This window comes from Mauremys mutica, chromosome 8 (genome assembly GCF_020497125.1).
Source record: "Mauremys mutica isolate MM-2020 ecotype Southern chromosome 8, ASM2049712v1, whole genome shotgun sequence".
In the NCBI taxonomy this organism is placed as follows: Eukaryota; Metazoa; Chordata; order Testudines; family Geoemydidae; genus Mauremys; species Mauremys mutica.
This window is the reverse complement of record NC_059079.1, coordinates 35,388,175-35,415,327: the sequence shown is the minus strand read 5'-3', so window position 1 is coordinate 35,415,327 and position 27,153 is coordinate 35,388,175. Positions and strand designations below refer to the sequence as shown.

General features: G+C 37.7%; 1 protein-coding gene across 3 annotated transcripts in view; it reads right to left on the bottom strand.

The window, feature by feature from the left end:
- Positions 1-7,460: 7,460 nt before the first annotated feature.
- The window catches only part of LOC123375881 (TLC domain-containing protein 4-B-like), a 53,329-nt gene continuing 33,636 nt past the window's right edge, over positions 7,461-27,153 (bottom strand). For 2 of the 3 annotated variants that reach the window (XM_045027250.1, XM_045027251.1), the window contains exons 6-8: positions 22,716-22,789; positions 12,690-15,922; positions 7,461-9,611 (exon numbers count right to left, since the gene is read on the bottom strand). In XM_045027250.1, the coding sequence (XP_044883185.1) occupies positions 15,607-15,922; positions 22,716-22,789 (390 nt within the window). In that variant the 3' untranslated portion in view covers positions 7,461-9,611; positions 12,690-15,606. The remainder of the gene's footprint in view (positions 9,612-12,689; positions 15,923-22,715; positions 22,790-27,153) is intronic. The other variant, XM_045027252.1, reaches the window with a different exon arrangement.

Below are 27,153 nucleotides of genomic sequence, written 5' to 3'. Positions count from 1 at the left end.
GCAGAGCCACATGGGGACGGGGGGGTAGCTGAGTGGAGGGTTGCAGGGACACATGGGGATTGGGGGGCAGGGAGGAAGGGACACATGGGGACAGGGCCAGATGTGCCTGACTGAATGGGAGAGGGTAGGGGTCAGCCAGGGTCTGCATGGGCAGGGGAGCTCCCCAACAGCCTAACAATCCCCCCCCCCCCAAAAAAAAACTCTTCATATTTCTCCCAACAACCCTCACTTTCACTCCCAGGCTCCTTCCCATAAATTACTTCCCTTTCCCTCAGCTCCTCCATACCCCTGACTCCCCAACATTTACACTGCTTCTGAAGGATGTGGGAAATATGTTTCTGTATTGTAGTTTAAATGAATTATTACTCAAAGTTCTGTATTAATATACCTAGTAAGGAATCTATTTGTCAAAAAACATTTCCTGAATCTTTTTTGTTGTCTGTATTGTTACAGATATAGTTGTTGACAGGTATTTTGAAATAAATTACCAAAATAATTGAAACTGGCATGATTATATTGTGTTATTTTGACAAATAAAATATGCAGAATTTTAAAATATTGTGCACAGACATTTTAATTTTTTGGCACAGAATTCCCCCAGGAGTAACTTCTGTTGGCATAGTTATATTGGTCAAGGCGAGTGAAGAGGTGTGATCCCTGATTGACATATAGCCATGACAGCAGAAGCCCCTAGTGCAGGTGCAGTTATACCAAAAGAAATTTGCTTTTAGCAGTACAGTTGGTTTTGTTTGTAGGGAGCAGTTTTACTATTCCAGTACAAACTGCAGCTTTGCCTGTATAGTTGCGCCTACTGTAAGAGCGCTTTGCTGGTATAGTATAGTATTCCTACTCCAGGAAAGCACTCCTAATATAGACATTGCCTCAGATTCCTGAGATGATCATTTAAATGTCAACATTATTAACTATTTTCTTGCTCATGTAAGAAAGGAGTGGGAGGATTACAGATCTGCACAATTTACTGCATGAGATATCTCAGTTTGGTGTCACAAGCAAATTGTGACACACATACATCCATGAAGGAGGTAAGCTGAGGGAGCCACTACATCCTGTAGGCATATTCAAGCTTCACCAAGGGGTGACCCAAGCTCAATGAGCACAGTGGAGTTCACAACGGAAGAATGATTACAAGCAACTGTGAGTAGCACTGCAATTTGGTGTCTCACGTAGGTGCTTAGTTTGAAGATAGAGCTTGAAAGACTACTACTACCTCTTCCCCCAACTCCAATTTTATTCCTGTATATGGAACTATACCTATCTCATAGAGCTGGAAGGGACCCTGAAAGGTCATTGAGTCCAGCCCCCTACCTTCACTAGGCAGGACCAAGTACTGTTTTTGCCCTAGATCCCTAAGTGGTCCCCTCAAGGACTGAACTCACAACTTTATGTTTAGCAGGCAAATGCTCAAACCACTGAGCTATCCCTCCCCAAACCTAGATATATAAATGGAGCAGGAAGAGAGGGATTCAAAACTAATGAGACTATAAGACTGCCCACCAATGACTTACCAAGGAAAATGGTCAATATACTGCTAGATGCAACAGGAGAAAGTCAAGAAACATGCTTTACACATTCAAATTACAAATATGTTTCACAATTATCCATTTTTGGTAAGAATAACTGTCCAATAAACCCATTAAAATTAAAAGTAGTTTGTTTATAAGAAGATCAAGTTCCAGTAGTAACCGATCTCATTAAAAGAACACTACCACAATTTGAAATGTGGGAAGTTTGAAAAATTGAGTTAGAAGGAGTGTCAGGTGGTATACCTACCCAAGTTCCCTTACCAATTGTTGCCATTTTAATCACTTTTAAAAATATATATAAAAGAAAAAGTCTCATCTTTTTTGCTGTGAGGAAGAGCTACAAATACACCAAGGTGAAAACAGACTATCTTTAAAAGAATTAAACTGTCTGTACAAAAAGTGCTGTCAAGTAAACAAAGTAAAGAAACTGAAAAATGATTTCCCCTCTAACCTTAGTTATAGAAATCTTGGGTATTACAAATTTGAGACAGAAGTGTGATTTTTAAGTTGATGGTGTTATTTTAAAAACTTGTACTTGATACCCCTTTTATTTAAAAAAAATTAATAAAAGCTCTAATCCCGTAGGATAAGCAAAGGGAGCTAGCCTAAAATACTCCACTCCACAGGCTTTGAAACAAGAGAATCAGACCTTCATGCTCCTCGCCACTTCTATAAGCATCCTTATTTACCATAAATCTGTCTGTTTCTAAGTCACTCTTAATACCAGCAGAGAACAGACTGATGGGACTAGAAAGCTATTACTTTGGCCTTTACTATCTGCATCAAGTCTTGGAGCGTGCCTTGCTACATATATGAGAATAGGCTGGACTTAAGTTAATTGTAGCAAACCCATGTTCTACCACTGAAGGACAAAATTTCCTGTAACAGCAATAGACCCTAAATCTCAGGTGTCCTGGTGGTTAAGGGGGAGATTTTTAAAGGCACAAAGAATAGTTAGGTGCCTTACTCTCATTTGTGCCTTTGAAAATCTCCCTCCAAAAGCTTTGTTAGACAGGCAAATGCATTGTCATTTGTTGTGAAGTTCATGGTATTTAAAATGAAATTTTAAAGCAGGGCACTCTCCTTTTCCTCCTCAGTCAATATCTGTATGAAGTGCTCTAGCAATCCTAATAGATCAATTTCCCCCCATGAGACCCATGTGGAGTTAAACCACTGAAATCATGTGAATGCTTGCTACTGTTGCTTGGTAAATCTGGCATCCATAATTTCAATGGCAGCTTTAAACATACATATCTGATTTTTCTGCAGCTTTACCTCTAAAGATACAGAAATAGTTAACCCTAGAAATTTGCTATCCTTAAGTGTATTTCAGATATAAGGGCCAAGTCTGTCTTTCATTACTGAATTCCAGTATAGCACTTTCTAGCTTTTGCAAAACTTCGAACAGATCTTCTCTTTAAAATGTGAGAGGGAGATTTCAGTCATAATTGTGATTAAGCCTATCTTAAAAACAACAAACAGTGTGCCCATAAATTTGCTTCTCTTAATCTCCTTAAGAATGCCTATTGTTCATACTACATCAGGCTCTGAGTCAATTTCTATAAATCCCCATATGGGCAACAGCCAAATGATAATTTTGATCATTGCCTTCAGTCCTGAAAAACAAGCCCAGAGTATATCATGAATACCTAGCTCTTAGCCACCTCAGAGGCATCAGCAAGGGCTTGAAGTTGCCAAAAAATTGAAAACATCATTCAAAATAGATTATCTCACTCTATCTTAAAAACGGTTGAGTTTATTTTGAGATGCAAATAAGCAAACTCAAGGTTGTGGTTTGTGTAATGCACAAATGCCACCATGAGAAGTGTCTTGTCTATCTTTGGCTGCATACTACTAGAACAGCTCATATTTACTGCTGTACCATCTGAAATCAGGCCCACAGGCCAGTTTTGATTTGAGCTTTTCTACAGTTATCCCAAATCAGTGTTTACTCTTTATGCACTCCCATCAGCTGTTTCAAATTCCAAGTATATTATGTCAGCAAAGAGAGCATAAGGTTTCCCTTCATGCAAAAATTGGATGTATACTACTGACTCTCACTCAGTTACTGACCTGTCAGTGGATCCACCAGCAAGCCCAATAATAAATTTAACTTTCTACATGGATTTCTAAAGACACTTCGCTGAAAGAATTTACATTTGCCTCTATAGAGTCTTTCACTCAGAGGGTTACAGTTAGATCAAATGTGCCCAGAATTTTGTGAGTGCAAGCTGCAGAGTACTGCCAGCAGCTTTGACTACATTCATATTTAGAAGCTGTGTAAGCACTGTTAAACAAGAAAGCAAACATTTGGCTCTCCTCTCCTTATGTTGTATTTTACAGAAGCAGAGCAATCCTAGTAATAAGAGCTTTTTGCGAGCAAACTGGAACCTCTTCTGCATCTATGCATTTAACATAACAGGGGCGTAGATAACTGTTTATCTGGGGAGACTAGAGTTAAATAATAAAATAACAGCTGTTGCCTATCACTTCAATGAGTAGTTTTGTACCATGATTAAATTTGTCCACTTTTAATTACCCGTAAGTGATCTTAACTATCTAGCAGACTATCTCACCACAGTGAAATGTGGTAAACTAAGGCAGATTCTCACCAAATACGGGATCTAGATCGTGAATTGGAGGTGGATATTTGGAAGGCACAAAGTAGTCTAATCCCAAAGAAGAACAATTGTGCACCCAAATGTGATAGAGGAGAGATTGAGATACAAACACTTTTTATGTTCATATCTCAAATACAAAGAAGTACAAGAAAGATTTCTTACACTCTGGCTACACTTGGCTAGTTTATCATGACAAGAAAATCTCATTGAATTGAATCATACATTTATCCTAATTCCATTTAGCTCCTCCTTTTTACTTTTCCCAGTCCCAATCCAACAGCTCAATGCTGATAGTAACACCTTCCCCGAGACTTCCTGCTTGCTGAACAGGGAAATAGGACACTGGTCCAAATAGCACTTCTGGGCAATTAGGTTTTCCACAGCATGCCTTAATCCCCTAGTAACTTCTAAAAGGTGACCAATTATTTAGTAAACAGGTAGAAGAGGACCCATTTAATAAATAAAAACTAATACCCAAGAATGCCATCTACCAGTTTAGGTAATTTTGCATAGTTCAGATTTAAAAATCACACTAGCGGGGGAAATAAAATCCTTGAAGCATTGGAGTGCTTTCATATTTTCTCCTAGTAAACAATTTGTGGTATAATATTAAAGAAAATTCAAAGCAACACAGAACATTTGTGGGGTCAGAGAGATTAATGAGTAAAATAAAAGGTAGCTTCCTCTGAGCAAATCATTTCATGAATTCTTTATAAAAATTCTTGTAGCTATCAGGTTAAAGATTGCAGATGGAATCACCTTCCATTAAAGTCAATAGTAAAATTCCTATAAACTTAAATGGAAACAGGGTCAGAGCCTGCATTTTTTTTAAATCAATCACTTCAACTTGGAAAGATGCCTTTTTATTTGATCAGTTACACGGACAATTTCATTGTATGGACATATCCATCTAATGGTCATGTACATTTGTCAAGAACTTCAGAGATTTGTAAACTCTGGGGGCAAGGACTGTCATTATTTGTTTGTACAACACTATAGGGTCTAACCAGATTGCTCCCATTTGGCACTATCATGCTACAAAATGTTAAATAATATCTGGCTCTACAATATAGGCAAAGTGCCTGATTAAATGTCCTCTGATTCCCATTGGCTTCAATGGATTTTGGACAAAACCCAAAATAGGCACACAGGTCATTCAAAATGTTCAGTAACTGATTGCATAGGTAACTGTGGACTAATAGGCACTGATGATGTTCACCTAAGGCAGCAGAATCCCTACTCTTGGATCTCTCTTCCTTTTTCCTCATGCTCACTATCTTTAAACAATATCCATATGTATGTATCTGCTTGTTCTTGCACACTTTAGGTGGCATTTATGTAGTCTGAACATGATCAATGTATACACCCAAGTTAAGTACAACTTAAATTATTTTGTATTGCAGTTAAACCTAAACTGCCACTGGAAGTACAGCGTAATCAAGATGTAGAATCTCAGATGAGCATTCTAAACAGACAATTTCAATAAATAAATTCAATTTTTGGTCTTTTTAATGGCAACCACACAATGTACAATAATGCAATTTCTAAGTTCAGTGTAGTGTAGTTGAAGAAGCTGGCATAAGATGGTACCATTGATACACTTCATTTTTTACTTTTACTTTTCCAAAAATTAGTATTTCTGGCATTTTAGAAGCTGCCCAAGCAGTTGTGCTGCCAGATTTGGAGTTGTTCTAGGCCTATAATCGCCTGACCATATGGCATTCTACTAGATGCCATATTCCTTGGATTCAATTTGATCCTGGGGGTTTGTGGAGGCAGAGAGGAGTCTTTTCATCCACCAGTAAATATTACTGTGTGTAAATCTCTCTATCCAGGTGGGGTTTAATCATAAGACGGAATCCTCAGATGCTCATGTTTTAAAAATTTCCACCACCTCACTATTTGAAGCGTCAGTACAGTCTCCTGAAGTCAACTTCATTTCCCTGTCTCTCTCCTCATGTTCTCCCCCAACCTTAATGTGCTGTATTTGCTTTGAACTATAGCTACTCCTTTGGCAGTCTCTCCGCATTCCTGGGCAGTCTGGAAAATGTTCCTGCTGCTCTTACACTGTCATTTCACTTTTGCAACATTTCTAATCAGACCTCTACTAGATACAGCTTTTGGAGAAGTTGTGGATCTCAAAACCACAATTAATCTTAAAAAGATGGAGATGTGAGGAGGTGTGGGAGAAGATGGGGATGGAGAGGTGGCAAAACAGTTGTCTGGGTACTTGTGAGACAATACCTGAGGCCTGAAAGCAAGAGTGGGGAGCCTTTAAGTAATCTCAAGTCAAGAGGAGAATATTATAGTATGGAGCTCCAGGAGATGTGAAAAAAGACTGGAGTGAGGTGCCGGGCCTAAATTAAGGGTGGTGTTTGCTGGGAATGGCAAAGGCAGTAGTTAATTGGTTTTTGCCCAACTTAAATCCAGTTATTCAGTTTATTTATACATAGAATATCAAGGTTGGACCTCAGGAGGTCATCTAATCTAATCCTGTGCTCAAAGCAGGACCAATCTGCAGACAGATTTTTACCCCAGTTCCCTAAATGGCCCCCCTTAAGGATTGAACTCACAATCTTGGGCTTAGCAGGCCAATGCTCAAACCACTGAGCAATCCCTCCCCCCTATACAGTTATATGTAGGCAGCTAAAGAAATTAACTCTCCAGGGATTTAGCTTCCTACCTATTATATCCATCTACTATAAAAAAAAATCTTACTTTGATACAATACATACACACAGTCACTTATCAAGATAACTGGCAGTGTGCATGTAACTGCATATGAACAGAATGTAAGAACATACATTATCATACTGGATCATAACAGTGGTCTGTCTAGTCCAGTATCCTGCCTCCAAAAGGAAGATGCAACAAATCACATTTGGAATGATTTGCCTAGTTGCCATTTTTCTTAACCCCTGTGATTTAGTATTTATGTCCTGAAGCATGTGATATATTTATCCTATCTGATGTAATTGTGGGCATCCTCAATATCCATATAAAAGTGTAAATTTATTTGAATCCTTCTAAGCTCTTTGCCTCAATGATATCTTGCATACATATGCAGCCTTAAAACGTAACCTTAAAATTTTAGCCATCACAACAAAATTCTGGCTACGTTCTTCCATAGCACAGAACTATATTTTATGAATGATATATAACATGCAGAGTTTCTAGCTACTGTACAAACATAAGCCTTTCTGAAAGGAGCACAAAAATCCCAATCCATGAGGCAGTTATTTTACTAACCACACCACACCATCATTTTAAAAGAAAGTATCCCACAAGATAAAACTGCATTCTCTTCCTTTATTATGAAGTACCAGTACCTTGTGTACAACATGCAACTTATTGCTTATTGACATTATTGCCTACGTCAATTTCAGCCTACAAAATCAGTTTACATCAATTTATACAAACTGCAAGGCTGTTTAACTAAAATGTAGAAATAATTACAATCTCAGTGAAATACAAACATATTGTTCATATGATTATTCTACAAGCAAAACCCGTAACATTTAATCATTCACATATTCATCTCATTACAATGTATGACTTTTGTAATCAAGCCACAGTATTACCACTACATTCCTAAATTCCTGAACACTACAATGGTTGCCATACAAACAAGATACATTACAGTTTGCAATTAATAATGTTACCGTGATCTTCTCAGGCAATGCTGCAATATTAATTTTACTGCAAACAAATCTGTAATGAATTAATGGCAGTCAACGTAGCAAAATTTAGTTTTTAGCTTCACTCTACATATAAAGCATTTCATACTGTATTTACCAAGTTTGTGTTTAGACAGAGACCAATGTAAAGCCTTTAAGGACTCAACAGCAGTTCTCCAAATTTTTTTTTTTTAAACAATCTGTAAAATCAGTTTTGTATTTGGTTAGTTTACATGTGAATAATTGTAAATAGGTATTTGGGATACAGATCTGTAAACATTAATGGTGTATATGTATAATATATTTGCTAGGGAATTTGAATATACATACACTACGCATATGAGATATATATTTATGCCAGAGTTCATTAGTAGCCAAAATCTTTTTTTTTCAGTGTGCCAATTGCTTTCAGTTGCAAATTCAGGATAAATTAAAATAATAATTAACTTTAAAATAAATTCTTCATTACATTCAGAAGTTGCCTGTATGCCGGTCACACTATATAAAATACTAGCTTGCAAACTTTAAAAAACAATCCTCATGCAACTTGATTCAGTCAGGAGCAAGTCCTCAGAGCTCTAATATTTCATATGCTCAAAAAAGTGTATTACAAAACCAGTACAATATTTGACAGTCAAAGCCTACATGAGGATAATATACTACAAAGGATTTTGTTTATGTCCATGTTTTAGATTTCACTTTCCAGGCAGTAGCATATAGCGCTAATGTATATTGAATTATAATATGGTTCACATTGAGACAGTAAGGACTGAATTATACTGACTTCAACAAATTTTGTTCACAGACATTTCCTTTATGCACTGAAAAAATGAACTATTTTAAAGTAGACATTTACTATTATACTCCTGGGTGCCAGGCATCACACTATGACACTGACCTCAGATCAGCCAGGCATGTGAATATTTTTTTTCCCTAAAATCAGTTGCTCTATAGCTACCTTCAGTTTATCACCGGCTGCAGCATGCCTTCCATTTTGCTATTTGAAAAAAAAAACGAATTTCAGGGTAAAACGTAGAGTAAGGAGGTGGTTAGTGGAGGTTTCTAATTATGACATTTTTTTTAAACCCAAACACATCCTGAGTAATTTGTGTGCTGATGTTATATACAATGTTGTTGTAACCATGTCAGTCCCAGGATATGAGAGAGACAAGGTGGGTGAGGTAATAACTTTATTTCAAGCTCTGGTGTAAGCTCGAAAGCTTGTCTCCCTCACCGACAGAAATTGGTTCAATAAAAGATATTACCTCACCCACCATGTCTCTGCTGGTATTATGTCATACAGATATGTATGTCCCTGGAGCTCTACACAGCACCGAGTGACACACCACTTCTCTGTACAGAGAAACTTGAAATTGAATCAGGCAGTGACAGATTTCGCTCATTGTTGGGTGAATGTTAAAGTTCATATAGATCCACCATTTCCAGTTTATTGACATCAGGATCCCACTAGTGAAGCAGTGTTCTTTCTCCATTTATTAATTATTTGATATAATACATAGGTTGTATTATAATGGGTTAGGAACAAGGAATGCTTCTTCATCCTTTGTTGTCAGTTGATGAAGCTGTAGAACAGGCCTTTTTAGGTCCAGTGTTCTGTGAAAGGCTCTTAATACCTTTGCTAAAGCTGGATCATCTTTGTAAAAGTTTCAGAATCTTGACAATTCCCCTTCAAAAGTTTGTTTCCGACATATTTTTTCTCAGTGATAAACATGGCCACATTGGAGTCATCTTGAAGTGACCTTTCTTTTCTTGAACATGAAGAAGGAAAAACATGGAAAAACGTATAGATTTTTCGATTAATCATCTTTCATTGACAACCTATGAACTGATCAATAGCCATAACAAAAAAACCCTTCCATATGTGTGTCAGTGACTGATAATTCATCATACATAGTGTATATCAAGAGAGTGTGCTTACATTCTAAAAAGACCCCACATAGCTCAAGTATAATTTTTTTTGTCACATAGGTTCATCCATGAGGTTTGAGGATAAGAGGGATATATCCCTTCCCTGCTATTTGCCATTCTATAAACATCCTACTAAGAAAATATATATATATGACTCCTGGGTTCTTATGCCCTGGACCCCTTCACTCCCTTTTTCCTTTTTACAGTAGTGTTGCACTCATGTTTGTTACTTGTGTAAGAGGTTTTGTTTGTTTGTTTTTGCTGATTACAGTAGCTTTTTAATACTAGAAAACCCTCTTCAGTTTATTTTCAAAATAAATCTAGAAGTATTTTTATTTAAACATTGTCACTGTAAACCATCAGGGGAGAACCCCCCGAAAATGTGGACCATTTTCTGTACTTTGGCAGCCACCTCTCCCAAACAGCCAACATTGACACAGAAATTGAATACAGGATCTGCTGTGCCAGCATATCTTTTGGAAGACTAGTCAAACAAGTATTCAGTGATAGGGATCTACAAACAGGTACCAAGATCTTGGTTTACAAGGCAGTTTTAGCCCCACCCTTCTCTATGGGTGTGAGACCTGGGTAACCTACAGATGACATCTCAAGCAGCTGGAGTGGTTCCAGCAGCACTACCTCAGGAGGAGTCTCAGGATCAGCTGGGAAGACCGTATGCCTAACAGTCACCTTCTGAAGTGAGTACTTTTCTCTCAGTTAAGTCAGGGAGGAAGGGCTTGCGGAGAGCAGCAGAAGCGTTTCAAAGACATACTGAAAGTACATCTTAAAAAGGGAGGCATCAACCCAACAAACTGGGAGGACTTGGCACAGAACAGAACACAGTGGCGCTACACCATACACCAAGCCACAGCTCACTTTGAGGAGAACAAATGTGCTCATGAGAAGCGAAGCGACAAACAAGGAAAGAAAGGGGCACAACACTCCAGCCAACAACTATGTCTCCTCCAAGATTACACCTGTCACTTCTGTGGGAAAATCTGCAGGGCAAGAATTGGGCTCCTCAGCCACTTAAAAACTCACCAATGAACCCCCTTGGCAGACATCATCCTCGCATTGAGGGATAGCCAAAGAAGAAGAAGATGACCGTAAATTTAGAAAATAGTACATTAATGCAAGAGAACCTATGTTTCAACATTTACTGGTAACATCCTCCCACATCATATTACATCTATGCCACATGCTATTCACAGAACAAAAGTCAAAAAAACCCAACCCAAGTTATTTAGGCACAGAATATTATACATGACTAACTCCATTAATCTATATTAATGAATGGAGATGGCTAGGAGAAAGACATCTGATGCCATAGCAACCTTTTGATATACAATATGTTAAATATGGAAGTTCAAAAAATGTGTTCATATTTCTTACGTTATATTACGAAGATAGTGTTCTACTGCAAACAGATTTAGCCCATTTGTTTTTTCTAGGACATATAGAAAAAATGGTAGGAAACAAGGCAGAAAAATAAAGCAAATATTTAAGTCTTCTATATCAAGATTCTACATATTGATTGTGAAAGTGTGTGCAGGAAAAGCTCCTCAGGGACCATCTTTGGGTATCCCTATACTGCAATGCGGGAAGTAGCGGCCAGTACGTCCCTCAGCCCACACCGCTTCCTGTAGCTCCCATTGGCCTGGAGTGGCGAACCATGGCCACTGGGAACTGTGATCAGCCGAACCTGCAGACGTGGCAGGTACACAAACCGGTCCAGCCCGCCAGGGGCTTTCCCTGAACAAGCAGCAGCCCTAGTTTGAGAACCACTGCTCTACAGCACTGAGTACCAAGTATGTAATAAGGGGAAGTGTCATAGTATCCTCTCTTAATACATCAGTCAGTAGAGTTCGCTGAAAGCAAAGATGGCAGGAGAAAAGCGAACAATAAACTGTGCTTGGCAATGGGCTGTTCAGGTTACTATCTCTCAGCTCAAAGAGGGAATCACTGACTTCTTCTTACCTCCTAGGATGGCAAAATCCTAAGGGAAAAATATCTAGTCCCAAATGAATGTCTGCACATCTGCACACACACTTTCAGAACTGCCACCCCAGACACATACACCCACCAAACCCCCCCTGCAACTCCTCCTCCCCCTGCCTGGAAAAAAAAACAAACTCCACACTGCTCACCACGGACCTATAGAATTTTGCAAGACTACGGTGCATATGTGTATTAGATATTAATCATAAGTCCTTTAAAGACAGATGCTTGTAATCAAAAATTCTAGTAACAATTCTACTTTGAATAAAGGAGACAATTTAATCTGTCCAGTTTTAGACTGATATTTCGGATAGAGAAATGTAACTACTAAACTATGAGCATAGTAGAGGAACAAACAGCAACTGGTGTCAGTATAATATAATATGCTGCATCATATATAATCTTAGTGGGCTGTGACGGAGCCCTAAAAATAAAGGATAGGTGTATTCTGTCCATCGCATATGTGCAGTCTGTATATTTCTGTCATTGCCCAATACATTGGCATTCATGACCATTTTAAAATTATTCTAGCACACAACTGCTGTGTGTTATAGTATAAACTTGTAACACCAAATAAAATAAATCAGAACTTAATTCAAACCAAATGGACATAGCAATTATGGTTGGATATATTTGCTGATCTTCTACAACAATGTAATTGAATCATAGAGGATAAAAGCTATTAGGACCAAATGGATTAGTAGATCATCTAGCCCATTCTTCTTCCACTGTAGATTGTTCCCCATACTGTATTTACTTTGTCCAATCTAGTTTTAATATAATATTTCATATTTTTATGATAAACCTGACTCTCTTAGTCACTAAGATTTATTTATAATAGAGAATACAAGGGAGTAGACCATTTTAAAGTTTATAGCTTTAGTGAAGACTCTACATTGGAAATTAAGAATTTAACTTACTGTATGTAGGATTCAAATGCCATTAAAGATGAATGCTTAAAAAAGGATGGACTTCCAATGCAGTTTTCATGAAGTCCTTACTTGCTGTAAAATCATTTTCCTTATGAAAAATGTTTTATCCTACCATATTTTATTTTCAGAATTAGTAAACATCATACTTCTATGTTCAAGGTGTATTTTCTCCAAAGTGCTTGAGTCAACTCAATTACTGATTTTGAAACTGGCTAAGAGAACCAAAATGTAAACATAAGTTATTACAGATGTGCATACTTAGTTACTGAATCAGCACAAAAAAAATCTCTTTCACTAGTTACCTAGTTACCATCTTAAACACTAATACAATAGAACTGCCTTTGTGTGCATATTGAATTTTGTGCAGGATGTGTTTAATTAAATCATGATTTTAAAAAGTATCTGAAACTACATGTTGATAAAAAGGTTTTCCTTAATAAAAAAATGTAATGGAGGTCAATTGACTGATAATATGAATTTATTGGTACCAAAGACAAGGCACTGTGCTAATTCAAGAATGACAATTAAAGAAAATAAAAGACACACTTCAGTTACTATGCTTTCTAGGACTGAACAACTCATCTACATAATAAGGCAACAGGACTGCCAAGAATACAGTGTAAGGAACTGAATGCATTAGCAATCTTTGCCTCCCACCCGTTGAAAAATAAAGAGATAGTACTGAAAAAAATTACTGTTAGTTAAATAATGTAACTACACCTGTCAAAGTGAGTACTATATCAACCTATATAATGCTCTATTGTACTCTTAAAGAGGAGAACTGAACTGCTTTAGCCACAACTGACTTGGCTATACTGCAAGACAATGCAAAAGTCCTTTGCTAGCAGTTTGTGGAGTCTTCTTGGTGACCTAGGGAGACATAACCTTGATTTACACTACAAACTTATGTCAGTATTACTGCAGCATTCAGGAGTGTGGAAAATCCACACCCTGAGCGATGTCTTTATACCGACCCAGCCTCCAGTGTAGACAGGAAGGCTTCTCCTATTGATATAGCTACTGCCTCTTGGGGAGGTTGAGTACCTCTACCAACAGGAGAAGCTGTTCCATCGCTGTAGGCAGTCTTCACTAAATGCTACAGCAAAGCTGTAAGTGTAGACAAGCCCTCAGTAAATCATAAAGGGACAGCTAGTTCCTGGAAATTTTGTGTTTGTTTTACAGCTCTCCCTTCTAGCCCACACTAACTAATAGCCAGACACCTGCATTTGTTTAGAGGAAAGAAGATTTCACTTTTAGGGGTGTTGCTAAGAGAACAGTACAAAAAACATATCCCAACAGGGCAAGAATTTGATAAATGTTAAGAAACAAAAACAAAATAAGTTGCTTGAGTAGTTTGCTACAATGTTTTTATGTAATAGCACCACACTAGTGTGTGAAAATGCAGTTTCAGCAGCACATACTAGCAGATGGTGTCACAAACCGCAAGTGATGACAAATCAAGTGAAGAAAGCATTGTTCCAAAAAACAACAAACAAAAAACAAAACCACCACAAACACACCTAGCTGCTCCACAACAGTTATATGGGAGAAAACAATTCTCTCAGGTTGGCATCTCTTTCATATTCTGATCTTCTCACATGCTCTAATTTCCCTTATCTCCCACAGACATCACTGGAAGTTCTATGCTTGAAGAGAAAGCAGAATATCTGCTAAGGACTATGTGGATCCAAAAACAGAATGTTGTCCCTGATGATGTTAGCTGCTTCTGTGTCCCACTCTATAGATCTTCTCAACAGTTTTGAAGAGAATAAAGGAAACTATTCTCTGTTGGGTCCACTGATAAGTCTTCTTGCTTACCAGATGGGCTTTCTTTGGCCAGCACCTCAAATTTCCAGCCATATGAATAACAATAAAAATATGACAAATACATATTTATATGAGCATTTGAGCACAATATGAGCATTTTCATACTAAGAAGGTGGCTCTGGAGGGGAGAGGGTTACTGTGACATAGCCACATATACAAAAATATTTAGTCTCCTATACTTAAGTTGTTTACACCCTATAAGTCTCTTGGTTAAATAATAATAATACATTTAGAAGCAGAGTTGCAATACTTTTCAAAAGTAGAAGCAGCAGCAGCCTTCACAGGGAGAGAGCACTATAGTAAGAATGAGTCTGTTTCCACACACTGTTTACCATGTTAACTTGTGACGGAATTCTGATCAGATTTAACAGTAATACTACTAGAAGTACATTAACACAGCAGCACAGTCATCCCTCCACATAAAAGATTTTTTAAAAGATAAAACAATACATTATACCAGTATCTGTAAAACTGTTTAATAAATCCCCCAAAAGTTTGTGTCCATGCATATAAGGCAGCAGAAAGTTAGTAAAATATTTCATAGCATCAAAGCTAAATTCTTAGCCTTGGCTGCAAAAAAAATAAAAAGTTGTCAAGGATGAAATCTTGATTGTTAACATCAAATACTAATAAGAGAAAGCACAGAAACATGGCAGGAAACTTGCCATATATGCATAACTTACAACAAAAGATCCTAACATTCAGAGGCTTTAAAAAACACATTGAGAAACCTGAGTGAAAACATTTTAGGAACATACTGATAGAAGACCACTAACTAATCAGTCTGTTCCTTTTTAAGTTCATTTGTCAGTTAAGTGCTTAGAACACACAGCTAGACTCATCTGTATGAACCTATACATACGGGATGTCATATGCCATTGTTTCCCATTCCATAGAGTGGGACTGTCTTTAAATGAAGTGACCCTGGGCATGCAGGCAGTGTGGCAAGAGAAAGGTTAAGATCAATAAAGAGGCAATACCTTGTTTCCTTAGAGGAGCATTTTATGGCAAAAGTGTGCATTGTTTCAATGAACCCAAATGATCTTTATAGAGAAGTTCAGTTTTACATATATGATTTCTAGTCAGATTTTCCATTCTTACGCATTTTGACTTCCTCTTGTCCAATGAGAGAAATTACTTTGTAGCATCCCTTTGTAATTTTGACCATCCACATCAAGTTCATCACATCCAAGACAACACTAGAGATAATCCAGGCGCTTTGGGCTGCAACTCCTACTCTGTGGAAAGCCTCTGTTCCAAACACAGAAATGACGTCGGCATAATAAACAGGCATGACTACAATCCTCGCCATGAAGAACACAATCGTCATCAGCACCCCATTGATGATGTTGGCTTTTGAAGATTTAGGGTACCCCAGCACTTCAAAGAACCACCTGCAAAAGAGAAGTGTTCACAAAACCAAACAAGTTTCAGATTTTTCAAATCCCTTCTTATGACCAGTCACTATTCATCAATTTATCCCCAAGCCCTCCCAATCCTAAAATGCTGCCTTGTATTGTGGCTTCATCTAAAAGCTCTTTAGGACAGTTAATTGTCTTGATGCAAAGCATCGTGTAATCTCCATTACTACATACAAAAGTTTCATAATAATATTTTAAGGAACAGCATGTACAATAATCTCCTAATTTGAATTGTAAACTAATATGTAATAAGTGTACATGTTAATTGCTATTACTGTACTGTAGAGAAGTGGTTTTCAACCTTTTTTCATTTGCAAACTCCTAAAAAATTTCAGATGGAGACTTTGGAAATCTTAGACAATCTGTGGACACCCAGGGGTCTGTGGACCACAAGCTGAAAACCACAGCTGTAGAGCATGGATAATTTGTTTTGTAAATTAACTTTAAAATAACTACTGTGAAATAATTTATTTTTCGTTCTTTGAACATTTTAATTTGCACTGCCTGATAAGAAACTGCTATTCAATTTTTTTTTAGAAGTGAAACTAAGCTGAAAAATGTAGCTCCAAACTTCCTCAAAATTATAGATTAAGGCCCCTACCAAATTCACAGTCCAGTTTGGTCAATTTCACGGTCATGGGATTTTAAAAATTGTAAATTTCATTATTTCAGATATTTAAATCTGAAATTTCACAGTGTTGTAACTGTAGGGATCCTGACCTAAAAGGGGGCTTTAGAGCGGGGGTCGCAAGGTTATTGTAGGAGGGTTGCAGTATTGCCACCATTACTTCTGCGCTGTTGCTGGTGGTGGCAATGCCTTCAGAGCTGATCAGCCGGAGAGCAGTGACTGCTGGCCAGTATCCAGCTCTGAAGGCAGCGCTGCCACCAGTAGCAGCATAGAAGTAAGGATGGCATGATATGGTATTGCTACCCTTACTTCTGTGCTGCTGCCTTCAGAGCTGGGTACTCGGCCAGCACCCTCTACTCTCCAGCCGCCCAGTTCTCAAGGCAGCACTGCAGAAGTAAGGGTGGCAATACTATGACCCCCCCCACACAATAACCTTGTGAACACTCTGCACCCCCTTTTGGATCAGGACACCCAGTTTGAGAAATGCTGGTCTCCCCTGTGAAATCTGTATAGCAGGGGTTCTCAAACGGGGGGTCACGAGGTTACTACATGGGGGGTCACTAGCTGTCAGCCTCCACCCAAAACCCTGCTTTGCCTCCAGCATTTATAATGGTGTTAAATATATAAAAAAGTGTTTTTAATGTGTAAGGGGTGGGGTCGCACTCAGAGTCTTGCTGTGTGAAAGGGGTCACCAGTACAAAAGTCTGAGAACCTCTGCTGTATAGTATAGGGTAAAAGTTCACAAAAGACCAGATTTCACAGGGGAGACCAGATTGCAGGGTCCGTGACACATTTTTCATGGCCGTAAATTTGGTAGGGCCCTAATTATAGGGAAAGAAAGAAGTTTGGAATTGGTGTTGTAGGTGGGACCCACATCTGTTATTTCACATTTGCTGGATTTGGGCTTTTGTGATTGGTGCCTTGTTACTGTCCTAATAAGATCCTTAGAGATCAGTCTGGTCCCAAGCCAAAACCTCAGCTCTAAACGTTACAAGTTGCATTGCATTATTACGTTAATGCTTAGCTGTATGAAAAATGTCAGTGTGCAGGAGTAATTTTGAATAGGTTTTCTACATTTTGATGCCCTACTAGAGAGGTGTAACTATTACATATAGCCTGTTGCCTGGCAAGTAGAACCTGTGGGTTGGTTTCTTAAGGAAGTATTTGCATTATTGTATGTTCCTCTCTTTCCCTTTACTCACGCAATAAAATCACCGCATTGAAAATCTGTATAGCTGTGACAGGTCAGAAAAAGGACAGAGAGGACCAAACCATAGAAAACAGCTTAACTGCTGAACCTGTGAAGGCATAGTCAGCTAAAATACTGACCATTAAGCAACAGATATAATGATTGTTAGAACTTACACTTTGTAAAACTAATAGTATAGCCTGTTACAAATTTATTACTAGGGGGCACAGCCATATTGACAGATACTTGTGATATGACTGGACATTATAGATCCCTAGTAAGATAATCAAAGTCAAATATTTGCTTAGATATGCATCAAGGTGCTGATTAGATACTGATTTTTAAACAGTAAATGAAAAAATGGTAATAGAACAACTGCCCACAACCAAAGTCAGGATGACAATTCATGTTTTGCCCATCACTGACTAAATCAATGCTGAAATTAAACTTGCCTTGTATATGGACATGCCCAAATCAGAACCCAGTAGAAGAACAAAAAGTAATGATTTAAGAAAAAGTAAAACCTATATTTACTATTATAACAATTGTGCAGTTCCTTTGTAATTTTTTAAAAAGTGAATTTAATGCTTGTGAAAGTGATGGATTATTAGATGGTGCTGGAGAACTAACTATAGAACAGATATAGCACAGACAGCATCAGGGAAGTTCATACTGCCCTCACTATTCTACTTATGTGCTTAACGCTGAGAAGAATGACCATCACAAGGGAAGAGGGAGGTTCAGTCTCTAGGTCCATTCAGATCTTTGTCTTTATGCCAACATAGCCAACAAGGAAGCAAATTGTGATAGTGGTTTTTGTGAAGTGAGCAAAGTAGTGCTCTGCTAGACTGTGGTTTAATCCTTTAAATTTTAGGCAGACAATTCAATTCTATAGCTCATCTATTTCAGACAATGTAGGTTCCGAAAGATGGGTTAAAAAAAAGCATACATCTTTCAAAGAGCAGAAATCTGCTCTGTAAGAGCAAGATTTTAGTGTCCTGTACTATACATTTTTTTGCATTAAGTTAGTCATTAGGAATACTGAACAAACTCTTTTCAGTAGTATTCATATTTACAGATCTCCAGAAACAGTTTCATTTGAGTCATAAAATTACTTTCTCAAAATACAAATTATAAAGGTATATTATACCAATATTTTTCTAATTGCAAGATGGAGATGAGAGGAGGCAAGATTGACACTAAAATCCAGAACAATAGTCTGATTTTTCTTCTATAGTTTTATCGTTCTAAATTTTATCTTTAAATTTTCTTCTAAAAATTGAAATTATTATTGTAAATAAAGAGGATGAAAATATTTCACTTGCCAAGTATGTTATTTCATAACATTACATGCTACCATTAATTGGGCTACAAGATTATTAGTTACAGTTTTCCTTTAGGGTTGTATTATCCATACATTCAACTCTGGCACTTTTGAACTGACAAGCTAAACAAAACAAATTTCTTATATTCTTTTAAAATTAAAATAAGGATATGGTAAGGTACAAATAGTTTAAAGAGATTTTCATATGTTACAAAGAGAATTCTCAGTTGAACTAAGTTGACCTATGTTTTATATACCTTCTCGTGAGAATGCAAGCCAAATCATAAGAGTGATAATTGAGTTGTTTATATAAATCAATGGAATGCTGAGATTAAAATGCAATTGTATAACTGCAGCTTGGTGTTATTTTTGTTAATACTATAGTAGAGTACAAACAACAAGAAGACATAAACTAATCTTTATGAACAATTTACATTACTTACTGTCTCAGAGGTCTGGTTCTCCTCAAATTTAATTAAAGTTATATATATGAATTTATGGAACAATAAATCCCTTAATGTAATAGACTTTATCACCATCTTCTGCAGAGATTCCTGTTTGTCTGATAAAATAATAATTCTGGGTATTTAAGGACACTTGGCCTCAGTCAAGGAACTTTTAAAGAAACATTTAAAGTAAATTATCTATCTTTAATTATATGATATGTTGTGATGCTTCATATCACAACCTAAAAAAAAATATTGGTACAGATACCACTGAAAGATTGGGGTGAAATCCTAGCCCTGTTGAAGTTAATGTGAGTTTTCCCATTGACTTCAGTGGGGGTAGAATTTCATCCCAGGGAGGTAATAATACCTGTTTATATAACCTTGATAAGACCACAACTGGATTTTTTTCCTCTGGACTCCTCAGTACAGAAGTAATATTGACAGATTAAAGCAGGAATCACCACCTGGCAGTTTCTGAACAAACCAAAAGTAGCCTTTATAATCTCACCCCTTCTCCCTAACTTAAAAGCTGAATTTGCCAACCCAATGTTTGAGGCAGACCCTGATATGGCACTTCTCATAGAACTACTAAAGACTATGCAGCATACTATACTCTACTGCAAGCGTTCTCAAACTTCATTGCACCGCAAACCTCTTCTGACAACAAAAAATTACTACACAATCCCAGGAGGGGGGACTGAAGCCAGAGCCCAGCTGAGTCCCACTGCCCCAGGAGGATGAGACAAAGACAAAGCCTGAGCCTCACTGCCCCAGGTTAGGAAGGGGTCAAAGCCGAAGCCCAAAAGCTTCAGCCCCAGCCAGGGGGCCTGTAACCTGAGCCCCCCACCCCCGGCCTGAATCCCCAGGGCTTTGGCCCCGAGCCTCTGCAAATCTAAGCCAGCCCTGGCAACCCCATTAAAATGGGATTATGCTCCACTTTGGGGTCCCAACCCACAGTTTAAGAACTGCTGCTCTACTGCATGCCAGAGCACTTGAGGACTGTGAAGGAGAAGCATAGCACAGATGCCTAGCAACAACACAGCTGAAAGCTATTCAGAATATCAAAGTAGAATGAGGCAAGGACTCCTTAACCTCCAGTAAAACATCTGCCCTAACCTTTTTGCATCTTTCTTCCTTATAGCTTCCAATATGCTTTATCTCCCCTGACCCAGTCTTCTCTTTTCCCACTCTAACTATGGTTCTTGCAATTGCCACTGAAGACATTTGACCTCTGTATTGCTCATCCCAGAAACATAGCTCAAATTAGAACACAGCACTTGGGGAGATTAAAGGAATTGGATATATAAGGCTTGTGAAAGAAGGAACATCAGATCTACTGTATTTCTGAGTACCAAAAGAGTTAGAAGAGAGGGGATGAATTATTCCAGGTGATTAAAAAGAAAGATGATAAGAGTTAGCACCCTGAAATTCGAAGAAACAAGAGTAAATTTGATTTTACCAATATACATTTTTGCTAGTGTCTACTGGGTTGTGGAATAATTTAATCAAGGATGGGAAGACATTGCTGGATTTGTTTAAGGGGGAAAAATGCAGTCTTAAAGACAGCATGCAGGAATTGTTCCGCATTATTTGACTAAGATAGTTCCGATTTTTCTAAAATTTTCTTAATAGAAAACATGGCTATAGGAGAGATTTCCTTACCTCTTCCTGATGGGTTTTGTGCTCTGAGATCACCCATAATAAATACTAAATATTTATGTAAACTATGCTGTCCCATATCACTCTCTCCAGAGTTTTCCACCAAGGTGTGTGGGGTAGGTTGCAAGCCCCTTTAGTGATGTAGAACTGGTTACCTCAAACTACTATATCACACTACACTTAAGGAAAGAGTGTGAAAGCTCTGTTTCCAGGTATTTCTAAGTTTAGCCACAGTATGGTCTTACTTAGATGTTTTAATATTTTATCTATTATAGTTTTTGTGTGTTTTTTCCCCATCATTTCTGCAATCTCCACAAGTGTTTCCATGGGGAAGGAGGAGAGAAAGAAGGAGTGAACTAGATATTCTAGGGTGTCCTTTTTAGGGTTGAGAGTCCATGAATCTTTAAATTACAGGTTTTCACAGCTTTGCAACTTGTAAAAGTATGTCAGACACTCACATGCAGTATTATAAAATATAGAGTTCAAGTAATCTAGAACAATGACAAAGGTGTCTAAATATCAGAGGAGTGAAATTCTGGAAAACCTTCCAAGGGGAGCAGTGGGGGCAAAAAACCTAACTGGCTTCAAGACTGAACTTGCTAAGGGTATGGAGGGCATGGTATGAGACTACCTAAAATGGCATGTAGCTGATGTGCGACTGCTAGCAGCAAATATCTCTAACAGCCACTGATGGGACACTAGATGGGGAGGGCTCTGAGTTACTATAGAGAATTCTTTCCCAGGTGTCTGGCTGGTGGGTCTTGCCCACATATTCAGGGTCTAACTGATCACCATATTTGGGGTCAGGAAAAAATTTGCCCCTGGGGTCAGATTGCCAGAGACCATGGGGGTATTTTTTTTCCTTCCTCTGCAGCATAAGGCACGGGTCACTTGCAGGTTTAAATTAGTGTAAATGGTGGATTCTCTGTAACTTGAAGTCTTTAAATCATTATTTGAGGACTTCAGTAATTCAGCCAGAGGTTATGAGTCTATTACAGGAATGGGTGGGTGACGTTCTGTGGTCTGCAGTGAGCTGGAGGTCAGACTAGATGATCACGATGGTCCCTTCTGGCTTGAAAGTCTATGAATCTATAATACAATTCCACAATTTGACTCAATGACAAAGCTACCTAGAACCTCTTCTTGTGTTCATGATGCTGTTAGAAACCCATAATGGAAATGAAAACTTGTATTACATACTTTTTTATCTAATAACCTATTTATACCCATCTAACTTATACACTTATGCATATTCTTTTGTTCAAAAGATTTATGCCAGCTTCAGAATGCCATTTACAATAAGGAGGAACTCCTCTGGAATGCACTGGAACATAATTCTAGGAGTACAATAGCCCAAAATTTTCATAGCAAGCAAAATTTTTCCAGCTTATAAGTTTGGCTATGTTGAAGTATGACTACAGAAAATGAATCAAATTTCTATTTGTTATTTACAGTTAAATTCAGTTATCTAACATGGCAAGACACAAGTTAAAGTAAAATAATTAACCATCACCTACCGCTGATTCACAAAAGGAGTAGAGAACTCTGCAAGCAGACGAAAGTTACCAAAATATGCCAACATTCCTTCACCCTACATAGCAAGATAAATGTTAAAAAGAAGAATCAGGGATGTAAACTTTAGTCAGAAATTTAATCTGAAGAATGCATTGACCATTTCCATTTTGTTAAAGTTTCCCAGCATTTGTAAAATTGTATAGGATCTCAAATACTTTACCAAAACTGAAAGTGTCAAGTAAATGTAATAAATTTCATAATCCTCTTTATAAAACTTTAAAGTAAATTGTTTATAAGATCTAATACTGCTGCTCTTTGATTTTTTTTAGTGATAAATTAAGAAAGCAGGGAAATATGCAATGTGTCTTGTGACTCCAAGTCATTGACCAAGTATTCAAAATACTTAGTTATTTGTGGAAGATTAAACAGATGCAGAAAGTTGGCTAACAAATGATGGCACTCCCTAATCAACATAAAAATAGTGACAAGTTATGATAAATTAAAATGGATATATTTTACAGTGACAATCTAAAATGATTCAAGAACATTTTGAATTTCTCATGTTTTAAATAAATCCAGCAGAACCATACTAAACTCACAGAAAATGAGTACTCGTTTTAGTAAGTTAGTTAGTTAGCCAAAACAGATACTGAAGGCCAGATCCTTGATTCTGTTCCAACTCTTTTGCACTGCTCCATCACTGCAAAAGAGCTGGAAAGCCTGCATAACTAGCCAGCTGAGATTCTCTCAGCTCAGGGGAATGCACAGCTCTACTCTAATCTTGTTACAGCCCCCAGCAAAGGGGATGGGTTGGAGGAAGGGCATGTGACTAGAGTCTTGCTGTTCTCTGGCAATCTGCAGCTGGCAGAAGGGTACCAAAGCACAGCTGCACAATTAAATTGAGCATTTTGTAAACTGTCAAATTACCCAGTACAATTTTGGATTGAGGTTTCCATTTATAACCAAATCTTCCACTCATGATCATCTGTGCTGGTTCTTTCTGTCTACAGAGGAGTAAAGATATATTCTTCATCTCTATTACTTTTTGGCATACGCTCCTAAGAGCAGCAATTAAATAATGTTTGTGGGCGAAGCAGTTTATGAAGCTGAATTCTACACTGGAACCCATTAAAAAGGCATCATTCATCAACACTTGCCAAACAGCAGAATGTGAGGTACCACTGTTTTTCCCCTATACTTGGAAAGAGGGAATAACTGCTGGCAAATAGTGACTTCTTAATGATGACCACTGTATTGCTATAGGAGTTCTATTAGTGTGCTCAGCATGTATAAAAACCAGAAACATTGTACATCCAGTGATCTTACATTTTAAGGACCAAATTCTGCCATAAGATATATGTGCACAACTTCCACTGAAGTAAATGGGAATTTTATGCGTATATCTGAGAGCAGAATTTGAACCTGGATTCAGTGATGACAATTACTTTTTTTTTTTTTTAATACCAAGATCACTGACAGAAATCCTATTATTTACCTCTTAAATCTCTGGAAATTGTTTTATTGTCATTGCAACTAAAGGAAGAGAGTAAAAATTAAATATTTGGCATTCTTTGCATATATGACAGACCCTGCAAGGGATAATATTGTTGAGTTTCTCTAATCTGGTCCCAGAGTTCCATGATTCTACTGATACATTTATTATCTTCAGCTAGAAACAGAGTTTCATCTTCTCTGATCCAGGTAATAGGAATCCTGAGACTAAATCCAAACCAATGATTTGGACATGCAGATGAATTAATAACAGGCACACAGAATGATTTCAAGTGGTAGTGAGCAACTTTATTTAACATGTTGGGGGAAAGCATTATATGCCACCCCCCAATCTCCCATACCAGGCATTTAATTGGGTCCAGTACAGGGTTACAGGATTCCTACCATAAAACCAATAACTGAGGGTAGTTTGTTTCTGAATCTTCTCTAACAGCCCCTGCCCTTCCTAGACCCCCCCACCCCGCCCATATCTGTAGAAGGTGTAAAAGTTACCAAGGGACGACTTCAGTGCATCAAGACTCCTTGTCTCCCCTTTTTCCCATAGGCAAATGGATCACCAGTGAAATCCCGGATCTCATTTACCTCTGAGAACTGGTCTCTTGTAGCCTTATCTGTACTGGGCACTGGCTGCAAGTTGCAAAAAGCTAAAACAGTCTTCCTTTCCTAAGATAAAACTTGTTAAATCTTAATTCTTATAACCTAACTGTGCTTCCATGATGCTGTGAGGAAGGCAAAAAATCTACCACACTTTTGCCAATTAGGTCCAATGGGAAAAATTCCTTCCTGATCCAAAAGCAGGCAGTTAAGTCAGACTTGCAGCATCCTAAAAACACAGCTGTTATGCTACAACTAAGAGGAGTGAGTGCAGGGCAACTAGCTGGAAAAAGAGGCTTTTGAAAACCCTGGGGAGAAGTCTAAATAAGTAGGGGTGAGAAAGAGCACTATGATTACCAACTGGCTAGCCCATTCCCCCATCCCTAGCCAATGGGAAGGCTGCGGCCTCTCCCACACCCCCATTCCCACAATGTATGGGTTCTTGCATCCACCTCTCCTTCCGCACTTCCTGCTAGGACTATGTACAGCAGGGTGGGGCATTAATAGTCAAGTGTATTAGTCATGTCAAACTTTAATTTTATTATAAACAAAAAAGACAACCTCAGCTTTTATTTACATATAGCCTCCCCCTGATGTTTACAGGAAGAAGGTAACAAGTAAAAGCTTGCTGATATATTTGTATTACCGTATACTAGTTGCTCTCTCCATATTTACTTATGAGGAATACCATCAGCTTGAAAGGGAAAAAAGTTATTTCTCTGAAAAAAATTTACTTATTGCATGGGATTTTCAAATGTGCCTAAGTGATTTAGGAACACCATTCCCACTGGAAGTCAATGGGATTTGTGGTCATCTATGCACTTAGAAAATCCTACCCACTATAGTTAAAAGTAATACATAAGAGTAACTGATTTCAGTTAGTTTTTCTATTTCCCTTCAGTTTAATTTGTGTATTCAAACAGCACTTTGTGTATCGTCAATCCTGCTGTTCACCCAGTAAAGTCAATTTTTCCCTTGCTAAAGGCACCCTTATCAACAGGAAAGAAGAAAAGTGTCTACACCACATTTTAAAAAAATTAAAAATTACATTTTCTGGGACATTTTATTTAAAGGATTCCATACCAAAATCTGGAACATTTAAAATTAGCATATGTCAAAAAGTTGACAGTGTCTCTTTAATAAATACTTAACACACAACAATTTACATCTTCAAAGCACTGTACCATCAATGTTAAATATTAACATAAAGTAAGTGTCAGGTATTAAAGAGACACCAACATAAATTAAAGTAGGATTAATTTCAGAAGTCTGCCAAAATAGGGCAGAGTTCCATTAACAATGAAAAGTGCTGTTGGGCTAAAATATGAAAAAAGTAAAGTGGGACAAAAAGTTTTAATCCCTTTTATTAACATCACAATTGGATTTTTTTATACAGTAAAAAAAGAAAAAACACTGGATATACATACACTACACTTAGAGATCACAGACTTGTGGAAATGCATTGGAAATACAATAAAAAGTGGAAAATAACATGCAATAGCTTTTGGCTGTTTTGTCGTCTTCCTATGTGTGGCAAGCTATAGCTAAAAGTTGTGATCTACTTTTGGACAGAGAGTGATTTATTTTAAATATTTTCCTGCAGCTGAACATGTCACCTAAATAATTTGTATCGAATATTTGGTTAAAAAAATTAAGAATTTTAAGTCATCTCATTAAAGCAATGATTCCCAAATCATATCCCAATCACGATCAAAACAGAGACTGCACTTAATCCCTTTTCTGGTAGACTCTCAGACTTTCCATCTGTTTGTTCCTCTTTTGGTTAGTCTCCCCCCCACCACCACTTTCAGTCTCTCCTTCTAGTGTCTTTGGAGTGTCAGGGGACAGAGGCTACTCATTTGCAAGTGTAGCTGGAGCACCTTTCCATTGCAAAGTCACACTACTGGGGTGTATATGCCTGGAAACAAGCAGCCCCTAAACCATCTAGAAAGCAATGAATGAAACTCTATTCATAGACCTAAAATGTCTATTGCAAAAATCCACATAATTTTTCATTCCTGTCACCAAATTCAGATCCCTGGGTAAGGACTTCAAAGTAGTAGGATCTGCAGAAGCCATATACTGTCAATTCTCCATCAAGAATTGCCTTTATATATCCCCTCTTGTATCTTAATTCCTAGGTTTCAAAATCACTTGTTGCACCCGCACCGTGATTTCAAGGTCTACTAGATGCAGTAAGTCTGGATCAGGTAAAAATGTGGCCATCCTTTTGAGACAGAAGATCCAAAGATATTAGAAGAAGAAGAATGGCTCCAATGCTACAGCTAGGAAATCATATTACCCCCTCACCACCCCCAAAAAAACCAACCTCAA